The 16,473-nt window shown below is 47.0% G+C and overlaps 2 protein-coding genes and 1 long non-coding RNA gene across 5 annotated transcripts; 1 reads left to right on the top strand and 2 right to left on the bottom strand.

The window, feature by feature from the left end:
• Positions 1–30: 30 nt before the first annotated feature.
• Positions 31–4,835, bottom strand: NOL7 (nucleolar protein 7). The gene is made up of 8 exons (XM_065627808.1): positions 4,641–4,835; positions 4,469–4,529; positions 3,828–3,886; positions 3,573–3,604; positions 2,152–2,239; positions 1,384–1,505; positions 1,230–1,307; positions 31–445 (listed from the first exon to the last, which is right to left on the bottom strand). The coding sequence occupies exons 1-8, from the start codon at positions 4,811–4,813 to the stop codon at positions 372–374; spliced, it is 687 nt and encodes a 228-aa protein (XP_065483880.1). The 5' UTR covers positions 4,814–4,835; the 3' UTR covers positions 31–371.
• Positions 4,836–5,207: 372 nt separating this feature from the next.
• On the bottom strand, positions 5,208–14,895 carry SIRT5 (sirtuin 5). 3 transcript variants are annotated; one of them, XM_065628388.1, is made up of 10 exons: positions 14,809–14,885; positions 14,450–14,532; positions 14,096–14,231; positions 11,887–12,020; positions 10,345–10,570; positions 8,924–9,011; positions 7,908–7,961; positions 6,877–7,000; positions 5,956–6,071; positions 5,704–5,826 (listed from the first exon to the last, which is right to left on the bottom strand). In XM_065628388.1, the coding sequence occupies exons 3-10, from the start codon at positions 14,211–14,213 to the stop codon at positions 5,733–5,735; spliced, it is 954 nt and encodes a 317-aa protein (XP_065484460.1). In that variant the 5' UTR covers positions 14,214–14,231; positions 14,450–14,532; positions 14,809–14,885; the 3' UTR covers positions 5,704–5,732. The 3 variants fall into 3 exon arrangements, with proteins under 3 accessions (XP_065484462.1, XP_065484460.1, XP_065484461.1); XM_065628390.1 differs by lacking the exons at positions 5,704–5,826; positions 14,809–14,885 and adding an exon at positions 5,208–5,291 and having other exon boundaries at positions 14,450–14,625; XM_065628389.1 differs by lacking the exon at positions 14,450–14,532 and having other exon boundaries at positions 14,809–14,895.
• LOC135985265 (uncharacterized) lies at positions 5,291–8,579 on the top strand. Its single transcript, XR_010605770.1, has 3 exons — positions 5,291–5,378; positions 7,139–7,289; positions 7,804–8,579. It is a non-coding gene; the product is annotated as an uncharacterized LOC135985265 (long non-coding RNA).
• Positions 14,896–16,473: the final 1,578 nt, after the last annotated feature.

Genomic DNA, 16,473 nt, shown 5'->3' with positions numbered 1-16,473 from the left:
TGTAAGAAATGCGGCTTCCAGAACAGTAAGTACAACATTGGTCATCTTTATTCCCTGCAAAGCAGCTGCCTCATTGGGGCAGCTCTATCAGCCTGGCCAGAACACCAGCTGTTCTCAATCAGTATTGAGGATACACAGTCACTGCCCTGGCCCAGCTGGTTTTCAGCTTCTCCCACCTCTCCTGAAAGGGGGAGGGAAGAGAACAGGGCAGTTGGGTCAGGCACAGCTTGCTGAAGGTTAGTGCTTGCTGGTGGCTGTTGCCTAGATCTGAATGAAGAGCGATGATGGAGCAGTGGGGGGAAAAAAACCCACACCTTTGTGTTGAGAGACACAGTAAAAGTTCTTAATTGCTTCTTCTGAAAAAGCTGTCTTCATGCTTGCTTTTTAATCTGTGTTGCGAGCCAACGTTGTTTAAACCTTGCTGCTTTTAGCTTCTTTTCTTGCCCTTAAAAAAACACCAAAAAAAGAAGAAAACTGTTGTTAACGATTTCCTTAGCCCATCTACTGGAGAAGCATCAATGTGTTGATTACTGCAGCATTTCAGAACAGAACTGACTGGAAAGCTGATAAACTTCCTATTGTATTTCACACCAGGTGCTTTCCAGTGGCTGGGTACCAACTTGTGCCAATCCCCTTCCAAAAGTGGGGGGATACAGCAGCACTTGTGAAGCACAACTGAAAAGTAGATGCTGCCCACTGAGTATCAGTAACTTTGGCTTCTAGTATCCATGAGCCCCGCAGAGGGTGCTTGTGTGGCTGTAACTGATGTGTGAGTCTGTCCCCATTCCTTTCTGTAATGTCATTTTTTACAAGGAGAAACAGGCACCATTCCCCTGTGCTCAAAACCCAAGTTCTGGGATCTTGGCATCCCTGCTTTAAGTTTCACACACATCTGAAATTACTTCCAAGGGCTCAGAGACTGCAGGCTGAAACGATTAGTAAAGTATTTATTTTGACAAGTAAACATGGCTCTAGGCCCTGATGCTGTTTCTTAATGTATCAAAAGAGGAGGTAATTTTTTCAAGTTGGGTCTCATATATACTTCCCACACCCACTCAGGCTGTAGTGTTCTGCCACCCTTCCCTTACTGTCAGGTTCTTTGAGGGAGAACGGAGCAAGTCACAGCCCTTTAGCATGGTAAAGTTTTATTAAAAAAAAAAAAAAAACCACAAACAACTGTATGCATAATGTGGTTTAAAGCAGTACCTACTTTAACTTTATATACTCACCCCAAGATTTGTCCACAAACTGAACTGCAGCTTTTCTAACTGGGTTTTTCTTATTTTCAAGGGAAAAAAATTCATTTGCTGAAATAGAGATGAGTGTTAATTACAAAGTTTAACACATATCTATATGCAGACCCAGCTATGGAAAACTGCTTACCCTGTACCCGGTTGGTGTCTGGTCCATAGAGATGAGTGCTTAAAAAGTCTCGGGCAAGCTGTTGGTGGAGGCCAGCTAAACTCTGATCTTTTAAGCGCACAGCCACATAGTTTCCTTTTGACCTAATTAAATACAGTGATGTAAATAACTGTAGTGTAGTTATAGAACTCAGAACAACAGACAAACTAGTCAGTGCTTTGCTGCTTGAGCACAACAGAAGCTGGTGCTCATTTCTGATGCTCGGCCAAGCTTTGTAGCAGTATTAAAAATGACAAAGGCTCTCAGCCTGTCATCCTACGCCTTTAGGTGCCCTGAGGAATTCCTTGGGAGTCTGGAACTAGTCCTACCAGAACCCACTGCACACATCAGTGACAGAGAACAAAGGGGAAAAAACAAACAAACAAACAAACTGAATGCAGGAACTCAGAGCTCCACAACAAGATCTGCAGACATAACAGAATGTCTTCTGCTGTGCTTATGGCTGCTCAGTTATCTCATACCAATTAATTAAAAAATTATTTATATTATAGATTTTTTTCTATATATGCATGTGTATATAGATATTTTCCAAGTAGGCCATATCAGGAGCATACCAAAGGCGCTTACAGCACATAAATACGCTTTCAATTAGAGGAAGCACAGGGATCAAGCAGAGAGTACAGCCACCCAGTGACAGAACAGCTGCCGCGGTGTCCCCTCCCCAGGCAGAAGTAGCAGCAGTGTCACCACACAGGGACAGAGCCCCTGGCTCTGCTTCTCCCAGCGCACCTGGCACCCTTCCTCTGCACATCTTTCTTCATCAGCCTTGGGGCTTTGCCTTCGCTCTGCTTCGCAGCCCCACCTCCACAGAGTTCACCTGAAGTAAATTTAATAGAAAGTAAGGAAAAAAAATCCCAAACATTATGAATCAAGAGCTGTAAGTGAAAGAGGAACAGGAATGAAACAATAATTAGGCTGTGAAAAACAAGATGCCTTTAGTTAACTCCAAGAGGCATTTTTTCAGAAGCTCTGACTAGTAAGAGCTAAAAAGTGTTGCCCACATAGGCCATTAGCAAGTAGAGAAAAAGCACACCTTGCGGGAGCTACCCCAAGTACCACTGGCCAACCTTCCCCTTCGTCGGCATCAATACCACAAAACAGGATTCATCACTGGACAAAAATCCAGCGCTACACAACAGCTATGAGTAACGTGCATAGAGGAAGCCAGCCTCGGATTCGTTCTCACCACCAGGCACGTGGAGACCAAGAATTCAAAGAATCATAGCATAGTTTGGGTTGGAAGGGACCTTCAAAGGTCATCTAGTCCAATCCCCTTGCAAAGAGCAAGGACATCTTCAACTAGATCAGGTTGATCAGAGCCCCGTCCAGCCTGACCATAAACATCTCCAGGGATGGGGCATCTACCGTCTCTGGGCAACCTGTGCCAGTGTTTTACCATTCTCATTGTAAAAAATTTATTCCTCATGTCTAGCCTGAATATCCCCTCCTTTAGTTTAAAACCATTACCCCTTGTCCTATCCTGAGCTCATCTTTTGTTTATGCCAACAGATTTTTTTAAAAAACAATAATAAAAGGAAAAAAAGTAGCTGTTATATCAGCTGGCTAAATAATTATGTGATGTATAGATCCAACAACTGTTTTTAAAAAAAGAAAAAACAAAACAACACAAACTTTTTTTTGTAAAGTACTTTGAAATGCAGATAAAGGGGGCCAGAAAACAGCAGTCATGAATACTCATTTTCTAGTTCAGAATTTGAAAAAAAAAAAGTCACCTATTTTTTTACGGATGCTATTAAATCATAGTATCATATGTAAAGTATGAAGGCAATTAACAACTGTATACAGGAATAGCCTTCATAACTTCAGCAAATGCTAAGTATTAATCTTCCTCTAGTAAGAAGGAGCTTTTTCTATAACACCTGCCCATTATTTCCTTAAACATGTTGGGCTATTTTAACTGAAATCCTTGTACTGCAAAACACTTTCGTAAAAGACCCAGAAATCTGATTAAATGCAGCTTCAGATCTTCCCTTAGGTATTTTCCCTTGGCAAAAGACAATCTGTCCAGCCTGTTTTCACACTTGCAAAAGGTCTCCATACAAGAGTGCTTCCTCTGCAGCCCTAGCACAGAGACGGAACCCTGAGGTAGCAGGACGAGCACTGCGCCAGCAAAGCCAGCTATGGTGTACCTGTGTTCGCAGCTGCAGCCTGTTCCTCGGCTCTGTGGAGGAAGGAGAAGGCAACAGGTCACCCTTCCAATGCACACACTCCCTGCGTTCACCCACGGCTGCTACGGCTCACACGGCAGTAACTCCCCAGGCACCTCGGGGAGACACTGAGCAGAACCGAGAGCCCCGTTTCCCCCGACACCATGACCCAACAGGGCTGCACCACCACGGGCAGCACTCCCAGAACCACCCGCCCGGCTCCTGTGGCCCCCTCACCGTTTTGGGGGCATGGCGTCCAGCTCCTGCAGCACTGTCTCGGGGAGCAGCTTCCGTCTCTGCGGGGGAGAGTGCAGTTAGCAGGACAGGCCCCTCAGTTCAAGAAGGACAGGGAACTGCTGGAGAGAGTCCAGCACAGGGCAGCAAAGATGATGAAGGGAGTGGAGCATCTGCCTTATGAGGAAAGGCTGAGGGAGCTGGGGCTCTTTAGCTTGGAGAAGAGGAGACTGAGGGATGACTTCAGTAATGTTTATAAATATGTAAAGGGTGAGTGTCATGAGGATGGAGCCAGGCTCTTCTCAGTGACAACCAACAGTAAGACAAGGGGCAATGGGTGCAAACTGGAACACAAGAGGTTCCACTTAAATTTGAGAAGAAACTTCTTCACAGTGAGGGTGCCAGAGCACTGGAACAGGCTGCCCAGGGAGGTTGTGGAGTCTCCTTCTCTGGAGACATTCAAAACCTGCCTGGACGCCTTCCTGTGTAACCTCATCTAGGTGCTCCTGCTCCGGCAGGGGGATTGGACTAGGTGATCTTTCGAGGTCCCTTCCAATCCCTGACGTTCTGTGATTCTGTGGGGGCGCCGCCCGCCCGGCGCGGGGTGCGAACGGGGTGCGAACGGGGAGCGGGGGCCGCCGTACCTTCTGCTCCGCGAACAGCTCCTGCCGCCGCCGCCGCTTCTCCTTCAGCAGCTCCCGGTGCCTGCGGGGAGGCGGGAGGCGCCGTCAGCGCCGCCTGAGGAGGGGGAGGGCGAGGGGAAGGGGGGGGGAAGCGTCGCGCACGGGTGGCCTTTGCGGGGGTTCATGTCCGTACCTCCGGGCCGCCTCTCCCACGAGCTTCCGCTCGGTCTCGGCCGCCTCCCTCGCCACGCCAAAGGACACCTCCTCCGGCGCCTCGTCCTCCGAGGAAGCCGGGCTGAGCAGCGCGGCGGCCGGCCGGCGCTTTCCCGCGGCCGCCGCCTTCCGCCGCCGCGCCATGGCCTCCATGCCGCCCTCGGGGAGCCCCGCCCCGGAAGCGCTCCCTGCCTTCCGCCACCAGCCCGCATGCGCGCCCCCCCCCCAACGTGGAGACGCCCCGCCCCGCGATCACGGCCGCGAGCCACGCCCCCTCCCGCCCAACGGCTCGTAACCGCCACCCCGCCCCGCCACACACAGAGAAAGGCCGGAGGGCGGCTGCTGGGGCTCGGGGCAGCGGGGCTGCTCGCTCCGTGCCCCGCTGCCCGTTTATTGCTGCAGGGAGCAGGGGAGCGGACAGACCGGCGAGACCCGCCGCCTCCGCTTTGTCCCCTTTTCCCCGCCCCAACTCCCCCTGCCCCCTCCGCGCTGGGCCCCGCCAGGCCGGGCTGCAGCTGCCGGGGCGGCGCGTCCCCGCCGGCCGTTCCCGGGCGCTCAGGAGATGATCTCCGTCTCGTGTCGGGCCAGTGCCGGCGGCAGGGTGGTCCCGCAGGGGCCCGGGAAGTGAAACCTGGAAGGAAACGGCCGGGTGAAGGGGCGAGCAACCACCAGCAAACGCTGCTGCTTCTGGCCGTGCCCGAGGGCATTTGACATGCAGGTAAGGCAGCTGGTCCTGCCTGTGAGGGAAGGGGTTTTAGGCCTGCTAGGACCTAGGGCCAGCCTTCGGCTTCACACTTAGAAAAATACAGTTGTGTCTTAAGTTAATTCCAGCAAGAAAGATCATCTTCTCTTTCTTTTAAGAAGGAAATAATATGCAGTGCGTCCCAATGACAGGATGAGGGGCAACAGGCACAGCCTGAAACACAGGAACATAGGAGGTTCCATCTAAACCTGAGGAGAAACTTCTTCACAGTGAGGGTGCCAGAGCACTGGAACAGGCTGCCCAGGGAGGTTGTGGAGTCTCCTCCTCTGGAGACATTCAAAACCCGCCTGGACGCCTTCCTGTGTAACCTCATCTGGGTGTTCCTGCTCCGGCAGGGGGATTGGACTGGGTGATCTCTAGAGGTCCCTTCCAACCCCTGCCATTCAATGATTCTGTGATATTTCTTAAACATCAGGGAAGAAACTAGATCATGTATGTTAAAAAATTTTCTAAACATTTCAGCAATTCAATGGAAAAGTCAATGAAGATGGAGGGGACTAAAGCTTACTAGTTTAAGATTGAACAGCTTTACCTGAATCTATTTGTAGCAGGAGTGGCTTCCATGTTAAATTCTGCAACTGGAACTCCTCTGGCAGATACCTGAGGGGCAAACATAGCAGCAGGATACACCACGGAGGAGGTCCCAACCTGCAGGGACAGGGCAAAAAATCAGGAGTGTAGCAAGCAGGCCAGTAGTTAAACAGACAAAACCAAATCAGCCCACAATGTAAGGACCCTTCTCAGAACACTGGATCTGCAAAACCACTAAAGCATGGAAGATCCCTACAGAAATGAAACCAAATCAGTATTTACATTTCGTGTCACTGCACATGTAGCTATTTAACATAGCGTAAGAATCAGGAATTGTTTCTTTGATGCAACCCAAAGAAGCCTGTTTGGAGACTGTAACTGTAGATGAACAAAAAAATCCCAGAAACAAAACTGTAGACTTTGCTTTCAAGAAAAGTAAAAACCCCACAAGATGTCCCTTGTGTTACTTGAGATTATTGTCTGAGGGGTATGCAATATTCTGAGTAAATGTTTTGGGGTCACCAGTGTAAAACCTACATGGCATGTAAACAACCTCGCAAAAAAATGCAGCACATGATAACAGCTAGCTATGTTCCTAGGTTTTGTAACTTTTTTAAGCTGAGCATAAAAATAATCCTGGTTTTCACTGTTTGAGAAGTTTTAAAAATTCGTTAACCTCTAACACTTGAAGCTTTTACATGTGTGCACACTAAATGCAGACACCAGCTGAGCAAGATGCCCCGTGTATGTAAAATTTTAAACTTCATGGTTTCAATGTTTTACACTTGACACTAGAGAGTCCCTCAGGGGCTTTTAGCTCCCTCAAGGAAGTGCAGATGCATCTCCTTTACCTGGGAGGTGCAACCTCTTTAGCTTGGCTTCCCTGCTGGTTAAGAGGATACGTTACAAAAGTGGCGCTCACCACCAAGCAGAGGTCACATATCTCAAGCTCCTTCTCAACCGCTGTCAGAATGTCAGGATCCAGGGTTTCACCAAACCATACAACGTGGGGACGGAGGAGCCCATTGCAGCCGTCCTCCTCACACCTATTTAAAAACAACAAAGGGACAGCATTGTGCTTCTGACATGCAAATTTCAACCTGCAAAATGGCAAAGCAGTTTTCGTTCTCGTTTGGATGTGTCTTTATCTGCCCTCATTCTTCTTTCTCTCTTCTCTTTCACAGCCCTTGTGCTGGACAGAAGGCAGCTGATGCCATGCTACATGTGTTGGAAGTACATGCACAGAATGGCTGGCTGAACAGTTGTTCAGCTCAGATACTTTATCACATCTTTCCTTTACTCAGCTCCTGAAATGCGTGAAACTTAAAAACCATGGTAGGTGCTACACTCCTCTATCTCCATCAACTTTAACAAACTGGCCAGCAGGTTTTTAAGGAGAAAGTGAATTGCAAGAAGCATCGTGTTAGCCTCTTTTCCTTAGGAACGAGATGAAAAACATAGTGGCTTTTTGCATCTACAACTACCTAAGGCAAAGCTTCAGCCATTATAAAAAAGCACTGTGGCCTGCTTAATGCCTGCAAGGGACTATGCTGTGGCGGTAGCCCAGCACAGTATTAAAGACTGACTAACAGTAGGTAGCGCCTGCAAAGTAGCAAATTGTTTACTGTGTAGAACTTAAGTTTCTTACTGCAGTTCTCCTACTACTCCAGCTACTACAAAACCCACAAACTGAGGCATGTTTCAGCTTGATGCTCAAGTACACAAGCATGCAATCCCTTTAGTGTCACGATAAACTAGTACACACTCCTGTTGTCTGCTGTCCCCTGCAACGCCAGGTTTAGATTTAGACTCAGTTCTCTAAGGCAAAATCCCATGTCTTTTTCCGTAGAATGTTTCTGTATCCTTCCAACACTATGTGAACAGTAGTATAAGCCTTTGAGATGCACAAAGCATGAAGAAATAACAGCAAAGATCAAAGCAGCCCATACATACTGAGGAAGTTCTTCAACTGGAATAGCGGCATCTTCTGTTTCAGGATCTGGAGCCCTGAAGTTACAAAAATGAAATAAATATTCAGTCATACAAAGTGCACTTTATATATTAATAAAAACTTAGTATTTCTCTAAAGCATGCTCTCCAGTCAAGGAATCTTTGCAACTTCAGCCAACTTCAACACCTGCTACAACCCTAAAATACCATACAGAGGCCAGGCAGGCATTTGCCCAAAATTATTCCAGAGCTAAGCAGCTGTAAGAAGCTGGTCAAAGTCTGTCAAAAGCACAACAAATATTTATGTAGCCATCTGAAGATCTGGCAAAATACAAAGGGGAAAAAACCTAAAAATCTGAGCATGTGCCTGTCCTGTTTCCCTGCCTCCTTTTTTAATGGTGAAAGAAAGAGGATGGCTAGAAAAAGGAGACTGAAGGATTCTTCTGCAACTTTTAAAGTTGCAAAAATCCTGAGAACTGATGCTTCCCTCCTGATTGTTTCATGTATCTGTGTTTTGAGACCTGTAGTCATGAAAATCTTATTGATGAGTTGAAGGACAAAAGCTGCTAGGGGCTCAAGAGGATGCAGAAGAGGACAATGAGTGTATCAAGTGATGACAGTCCAATTTAAGGAGTAAGCATCCGATTTAATAAAAAACCTGGAAGGTGAAGAGTATGGGAGTAAACACACATTCTCAAAGAGTACAATTGTTTGATGTCCAATATGAGAGTTCCAGACCATCTGAAACTGTTCTAATTAAAACATATATAATGTTGTGCTAACTTAGAGGTTAACAGCTATTCATTCACAGGACTTGTAGTATCATGGGCTCTCACTGAAGCTACCAAACAGTATACTCATGTTTCATAACAGTTGTGTGAAATTTAAGCATTAATACTACTAAAGGAAAATAGATGGTTGGCTGAAACTCCTGTACGGTCCTAAAATGGCTCCTTTTCTATTGAACAGCAGACAGACAAAAGTAGAAAATGCAGAGTTTACAAGGCAGACAGTATTACCCTTTGCCGGCCAATGCGGGGCATATTGGACTCTTGTAATTCGCAGCCACGTTTCCACAGTTGGTGCATCGAGTTTTAAATAAACTACCTGAAATGCACAAAGAAAACATCAGAGATCGAGTGATTGCTCCGAGGCCTGGCTGCACAAACAAATGGTTCTGTTTATCTGGATGGCTTTTATTTGACTTTGAAATTATACCTTGTGGGTAACTTACTACATGAATGTAGCAGGCAAGTGTTGAAACCTGGCAGCATTATCCAGGAGACGCTATTTACTACACATGGCGTACACACACTTGTTCAGCAACCCAAGGTGACCAGCATCGTAGTCAGGCACAGACTGGGCCCAGCAAAGACAGACACAGCCCTTCCAGCTGAAAGGCTGCAGTGAACAACAGCCAACGGTCCCTCTAAGCTATGATTTGTTCTACCTCACCACATGAGTAATACAGTCTCCTCACAGTATTTCAGAGGAAAATAATTATCTAAAATATCACTGAGGGAAATTATTTCTGCTTATTTCTTTTCCCTTTAAATCAGAAACATTTTCATAAAAGAATATATGCTGCTTAACACTGTTTTGTTTCATGCAACACTCCACAACCCCACAACTTCTGTAGTGTTAGTAACATGCTGTAGAGAAGTGCAATATTACCAAGAGTTTAAAATTGTTTAAATTTTGTAAAGACTAAGACTAAAATTAAACTATACCCAAGAGACTATCCTTGGATCCACAACTGCAAAGCAATTTGTGCAGGTTTCCTGTGTCCAGATCACAAAGTAGCAGTGGGAAAAGACATTTAAACCTTTCACGGTACTTAAGAGTTAAGAAGCATCATAGTGCTGGAGGACCAGGATGGGACTTTGTCCTGGGAGACGTTCACTCTGCAGCGGGGCCTGTGGAGTGAAGGCACCTCACAGGATGGAGAAAGGCCTCCTCACCCTCCATTTTCTCCATCCCTGCAATGTATTGCATCAGAGCCAAAGGCCCCACTGACCCCCACGCACTGCACCTGTGTTGTGCTCCTCTGGACTTTGCTGGAGAGGGGGCGGGAGCAAGGAATGCCACTAACTATAGGGAAGAGAGAGGGAGTGCCACTGGGTGTAGGCGAGAAAGGCAAGGCAATTTTATCTGTTCCCAGCCTCTTCCTTCTCCTGTAGCCAAGGATCGCGCAGCAGGTGGGTCTTTGAAGGACAGGACAGAGGGACAGGGGCAGGTAGTGGAGCGGAAAGCACCAGGGCTGGAGAGACCAGTCCTGCCAATCCACGTTTTATTGGGGGCAATACCAGTGTGGCACCACCAATGTCAGCACAGGCTGACATTGTGAATAATTCATGCAAGTTTTCCCAGTACTTATCCTGCTCTTTCTTCTCCCCCACAAGTTTGCTGGCCTGTAGCAGACAGGTAACCTGATTCTTACCATGAATTTCCAGGAGGTGCTTTGTGCCTGCCTTTCTGTGTAGTTCATCAATATTCTGTGTAATGACCACAACGCTCCGTCCTTGCTTGCTGAGCCGCCTTTCGCACTCTGCAATGGCGATATGCGCAGGATTTGGATGTTTACTCAACATCACTTCCCGGCGGTAATGGTAAAATTCCCATACACGAGAAGGGTTTCGTGCAAAAGCCTCTGGCGTAGCCAACTCCTGGAAAAGATGTAAGAACTAATTCTAGCAACAAATGGGTAGGAAAATGCCCTCCCCAGATGAAGCCTGCTAGCATGCTGCCATCTACACTGCTACCACCATAACACCAAGATCAAAAGCAGATTCTTTATAACCACGTGCAGTTGACAAGAATACAGTTCAACAGCCCTTACAAGGATGACAAGTCAAAGTATCTTACTGAGGAAATGACTGATATCAAAAAGGTGGTACACGGTTTTACATAGTACACTCGGACCTTATTCTCTGCTCTCCTACCAAACTATTAGGAGTTTAGTACAGCACAAAGGAAGGTATTTCATTACACATGATTTTTGGCGTTCAAAATTACTTGCCACAGCAGCCATAAAGCTCAGTATCATGTGGATATATTTCCTTTGCTAGCAATTTCTTTACTGCCTTAAGCGTAACACCAGCCAAATTACAGCCATTGTCAAAACCCAAGTCTAACGTCTCGTGTTCATGTGCCTGTAAAATCTAGCTAAACTTTTCACACTAATTTTGCCCTATCTTTTTTTAAACAAGGAGTAGCTCAGTGTAATGCTTCCATGCCCAGTTCTCCTGATCTAAAAACACTGAATACAAACTTTCTGATGCAGAAGGACTAGGCATTTATACACTTTATTTGAATCAACTGCCACTGAAAGAAAAAATGCACCTTTAGATTCAAACCATCTCTAAAACATAATATCTGACCCTTTTTAACTTCAAAAAATCTTTAATGAATGCATCATTAAAAAACATAAATAAAGCAAATGTGATCGCAGGGTTTGGGTAGCAGTTACTGACAGTATAATGATTATTTGAAACATCTGCAGCACCACAAAAGATCAGACTCACAAGGCACCTGTACAACTCATGTATTTTGGTGCTCTCAGTTGCGTCACTCCACTCTCCAGCATCTGCTTCCACCTCTTCTCCCACCCGTGTCTCTAAACACTGGCAAGATCACACCAGCAAACAAGACAGAGCTTGTGGGAGACTTAAAGACTGTAAGGAACCCTGTCTCCAAACAAAACAAAATCCTAAAACGTTTTTAAAGAGTATTATGAGAAATCAAGATTTTTCCCAAACAGCCGATAACCCAAACAACAGAAAAGAAGCAGCGGCTGCACAAGCAGCAACTTCAGAGCATGGGGAAGAGCTGCAGACAGAGCTGCAGGGAGAGCTGTATCCCTGCCGTACCCCATGGGAGCACCTCCACTCCCTGAGGCACCCATCTTCTCCTGACCCTGCAGGCTCACCTACCTGATGGAGCGAGAAGCGCGGCTGCGCAGAGACCTGCCACCCGTACATACCTGGGCCTGCCACTTTCTCCAGAAACCTCCAGCCCCTCTGAAGGTAGGAACTCCGCTCTCCGCACTAACTCCTGCCCCTGTGATAACAGCTATGTGCTTCGCTTTGGCAAACGCCTCTCGAAAATCAGCCATATCTGTGTGTGAGGAAGAAAAAACAAACAGCTGGTAAAACATACTTTTATATAAGAGGCCATACAGTGCTGGCAAACTTATGCATCCAGAAATGGCTTCCATGTACACCTCCCATGACTTTAGTTTCAGAATACTGATTTGCTTCTGTGTAGTGGAATTTTAAGAGCAATTCCTGGAGATCCTCAAAAATGCATCTAAGCAAGCCCAGTATGACCACATGTATTAAACTGTAAACGTACTCAATATTTGCAAGGCAGAGCCTTAAAATAAAACCTCACATGAGATGCTACCATAAAAAAAAAAACCACCTCTTCCAGTTTACCTCAGATATTAATTTTAAAGCAATGTATTTTAGAATCACAGAATGGCTGAGGTAGGAAATGACCTCTGGAAATCATCTAGTCCAAAGCTTCTACACAAGCAGGGTCAGCCAGAGCAGACTGTCCAGGACTGTGACCAGTCAGGTGGTTTCTGAGTATCTCCAAGGATGGAGACTCCACCACCTCACTCTGCACAACCCATTCCAGTGCCTGACCACCCACCCAGTAAAAAAGTGTTTTCTTGTGTTCAGATGGAACTGCGTGTGTTCCAATTTGTGTCCATTGCCCCATGTCTTGTCATTGGACACTACTGAGAAGCGTCTGCCTTGTCTTCTGAACAGTCCCAGCTCTCTCGGCCTCTCCTCGTATGTCAGATGCTCCAAGCCATTAATCATCTTTGTTAGCCCTTCAATGGATTCTCTCTAGTGTATCCATGTCTCTTTTGTACTGGGGAGCCCAGCACTGGACCCAGCACTCCAGGTGTATCTCACTAGTGCTGAGCAGAATGGAACGATCACCTCCCTCCATCTGCTGGACATGCTCTTGCCTAGTGCTCAGGACAGCCATCAGCTGCCTGTGCCACAGAGGCTCATTGGTGGCTCATGGTCAACTTGGCATCCAGCAGGACCCTGAGGGCCTCTTCTGCAAAGCTGCTTTCCAGCAGGTTGGTCCCAGCCTGTCCTGGTGCCTGGGTTTATTCCTCCCCAGGGACAGGACTCAGCATTTCCATTTGTTCAACTTCATGAGATTCCCATCCGCCCATGTCCCCAGCCTGTTGAGGTCCCTCTGGATCACAGCATGACCCTCTGGTGTATCAGTCCCTGCTCCCAGGTTTGTGTCATCTGCAAACTTGCTGAGGGTTCACTCTGCCTCATCATCCAGATCATTAATGAAGGTGTTAAATGATATCCGCCCCAGTATTGACTCCTATAGCATGCAACTAGCAACTGGCCTCCAGCTGAACTTTGAGCTGCTGATCACAACCCTAATCTTCACATTTACTATGTGGGGGTTTTTGTTTGGTTGTTTGTTTTGTTTTTTAAAGCAAGGCTGATATTTTTTATGAGACACAGTCAGTGGAGAAGTCCCTGGGCCCACAGCACAAGGGCCATAGAAGTGGAGAGAGAGCATCACAATTCTGATGCCCCATCTGCTGTTGTAAACTAAACGTCACAAAGCCTTGAAAGTGTAAAGATGAGGCCCAAAGTCCTCCTGGTTTAGTCTCCAGTCTCTGACAGCAGCCAAACACTGATGCTCAAGGTGGCAGAAAAAGCAAGTACACCTTGGCTATGCAACTCTTAGGGATTTTATTATTATACCTGTGAAGTTCTGTGCACAGTTTTCAAATTAAAACACATACTCAAATTTAAAAAAAAAAAAAAAAGAAAAAAAAAGAAAAAAAAAGAGAGGATATTTACTACTACTAGACTGAACAAGGCTCCTGGGGTTACCCAATATTCTGCTCCCAATTTGTTACAAATGCTCCAGGCCCTCTGTAATTCTTGTGCACAGAAATGAGTTGTTTTATTACCCATTAGGATTATGAAAAGGAAATGCAATTAATTAGCATACATTTGTGTGCATAAATTATAAATACTACAAACAAATCACCATGCAACCACACTACTGCAACTATACAAAGGTTTTTGGAGCTATCCATAGAAGACAAATTTTAGCAGCTGACAAAAAACATCTGAACCTCAAATCTAGCTTAAATATCTCTCCAGGGTAGTAAAGGAAACAAACAGATGTCTTACTTGAACTAGGACGAGCCATTTCCAAACAAAACTTCTGTTTCTTTGAAGAAGCCTTAAATCCACAATGCACTTGGGAAACCAACCTTCTAGCAGTAAATTGGAAGAGACTCATCAGCATCCCTCGGAAATACGTTACCTGAGAAGAAATAAATAAAACACAAGCAGCCCATTTAGGCTGTGTATTTCAGAACGTGTGTACGGAATTCTCCATAAAGAACCAAGCACAAATATTATCCATGGTTTTCTCCTGCACCTTCAATTTCCCGACCCCCCCTGCTGCAAAACCGAAGAGATTGGTTCTGCTCAAAGACCACCGGAGCCCTTAAATAAATTACCCAACGCAGCAACACGCACCCGCGGCGGGTTTATCTAATGCTCGACTCCCGCGATGCTTTTAAATCCGGTTGTCTCACGCCGACAGCAACTCCCGGGACCAACTGCAATTTTAACGACGGTAAAGCGACCCCGCGGCCGCTTCGCCGAGCAGCGTTCGCACCGGGACGCAGCTGCGGCACCAAGCCCAGCGGGCAGCGAGCGTACGTGCAGCCGCCCGCCTGCAGAAGGGCCAAGAGGAGCCGCGCCGGGGGGACGCAGCCCCGCCGAGGGGGAGGCGGCGGCGGCCGCCGCCGCCTCCCCCTCGGCGGGGCTGCGTCCCCCCGGCGCGGCTCGGAAGCCCCGGGGTCGCGGGTTCGCGCCCCGCCCGCGTCACTTACCTCAGCGGCGGGGAGCGGCGGCGCCCTTGCGGCTCTGAGGCCGAGGCGTGCGGCGCCTCACGTCCCGCCCCGGGCTTGCGGCGGGGGGCGGCCCCCGCTCCGCTCCGCCCCCCTCGGTGTGTTAAGGCAGGAGGTGGGGTGGATGGAAGTCGGCACGGCGTGCTGCGGCAGGGCGGCCCCGTTTCGGTGTTGCGCTTTTCCCTCCCAGAACGAGTACGTGTTACGTTGCGCCCAAAGGGGTCTGAAAGGCTGGCTGCTCTTCCAGTGTCAGCGGTGCGATGGTCGCAGTTCACGCATTTCACCGACGAAGCTCCCGTAGGCTGCTATGCTACCGTGACTTGGGCATTAACAACATCGTGATAGCTTACTCAGTGCTTGCAGTGTTTTTGGCTTGTTTTTCTGCAGAAACAAGGCAGCAACTGCTTTCATCCAGCCTTTTCCTCTCCACCCGTCCTCAAAAAGCTTTAAATCTCTTTAGTCCTTTTCGGTCAAGCTGAGATATCACTTCTCTTTTTTTTTCCTTTGAATCTGTAAATTACCGGCTAAACAAATGAAGAGGAAAAGACTGCAAGGCAAGCCCTACCACATTGCAGAACCGCTCTTTTAAGCCTCACCACCTGCTCATCAGCCCATGGAGCTTCTGCCTTGGACATGGTCCCTCGGTACAGGGCCTGGGGAGCTACAGGAGGGAAGCAGGGGGGACAGGCACCACCCAGAGGTTGCTCCCAGCCCACATTCCATTCGCTTCACTGCTTCATGGCACTTCTGGATACTTACATCATAACAGCATGTCATATTCTGCCCTGTTGCAAACACGAAGGAAGCCTTTTGCAGAGGAACACTGGCGGCAGCCAGCAGCACTGATCAAACACACCACTTCTGCTTGCTGGACTGTGACAGCTGCTCTCTGACAATCTCCACAAAGGTGCATATGCTTGAAAAAACGTGTAATAAACTCCTTCTGAAGATAAAGGCCGACATGATCTCATTCAACACCGTAGCTGCCCTGATGGTCAAAATCAGATAATTCTGTCTGGGCTGGGGAAAGCACTCAAATGACAGGTTTGTTCTGACAGCTCAGACAAACAAGGGATTGGCTCTGCCCTATGTTATTCAGTATTATGACCAGGGTTAGTTTGGTTTTTTAAACTGAGGTCTTAGTATGGATTGTACATCCTGCTTATTAGGCAGGGTATTTTAGATGCTGGTTAACGTAATATAAAAGAAAAAAAAAAAAAAGCAAGGAATCTGCAGTTAGACTGTCACCACAACATTATTCCACTGACTACAAAGGTCAATATAGCCAACTACTAGTCTAAGATTATGAACAGAAAAACTCCTTCTGTGTTTATGTACCAGAATTTGAGGCGCACATCAACCAAAATGCTTGCATTTCCACGTTAACTCATCACACTCATTAGATATGCTCCTCTAACTCAGAGCAGGGCACATTAATATGCAAGATTTCCAAAAGTACGGGTCTTTGAATAGTAACAGAAGTCATGACAGCACAGGTTATGCAAAATGTGTACGGCGCAAAACTAGGTTGGCTTGTTTAGGTTCCTCTGGCACATATAGATTGTAGACCCCAAGAAGCAAAATTATTCCCGTATTTCTTAAGCAATCATGCATTCTGTATTCTAAAAAGGTCTGAAACCACAAAGA

The sequence above is a fragment of the Caloenas nicobarica genome, chromosome 2 (assembly GCF_036013445.1).
Source record: "Caloenas nicobarica isolate bCalNic1 chromosome 2, bCalNic1.hap1, whole genome shotgun sequence".
Lineage (NCBI taxonomy): Eukaryota > Metazoa > Chordata > Aves > Columbiformes > Columbidae > Caloenas > Caloenas nicobarica.
The sequence above is the reverse complement of the archived record's forward strand: the minus strand, read 5'-3'. Positions and strand labels throughout refer to the sequence as shown.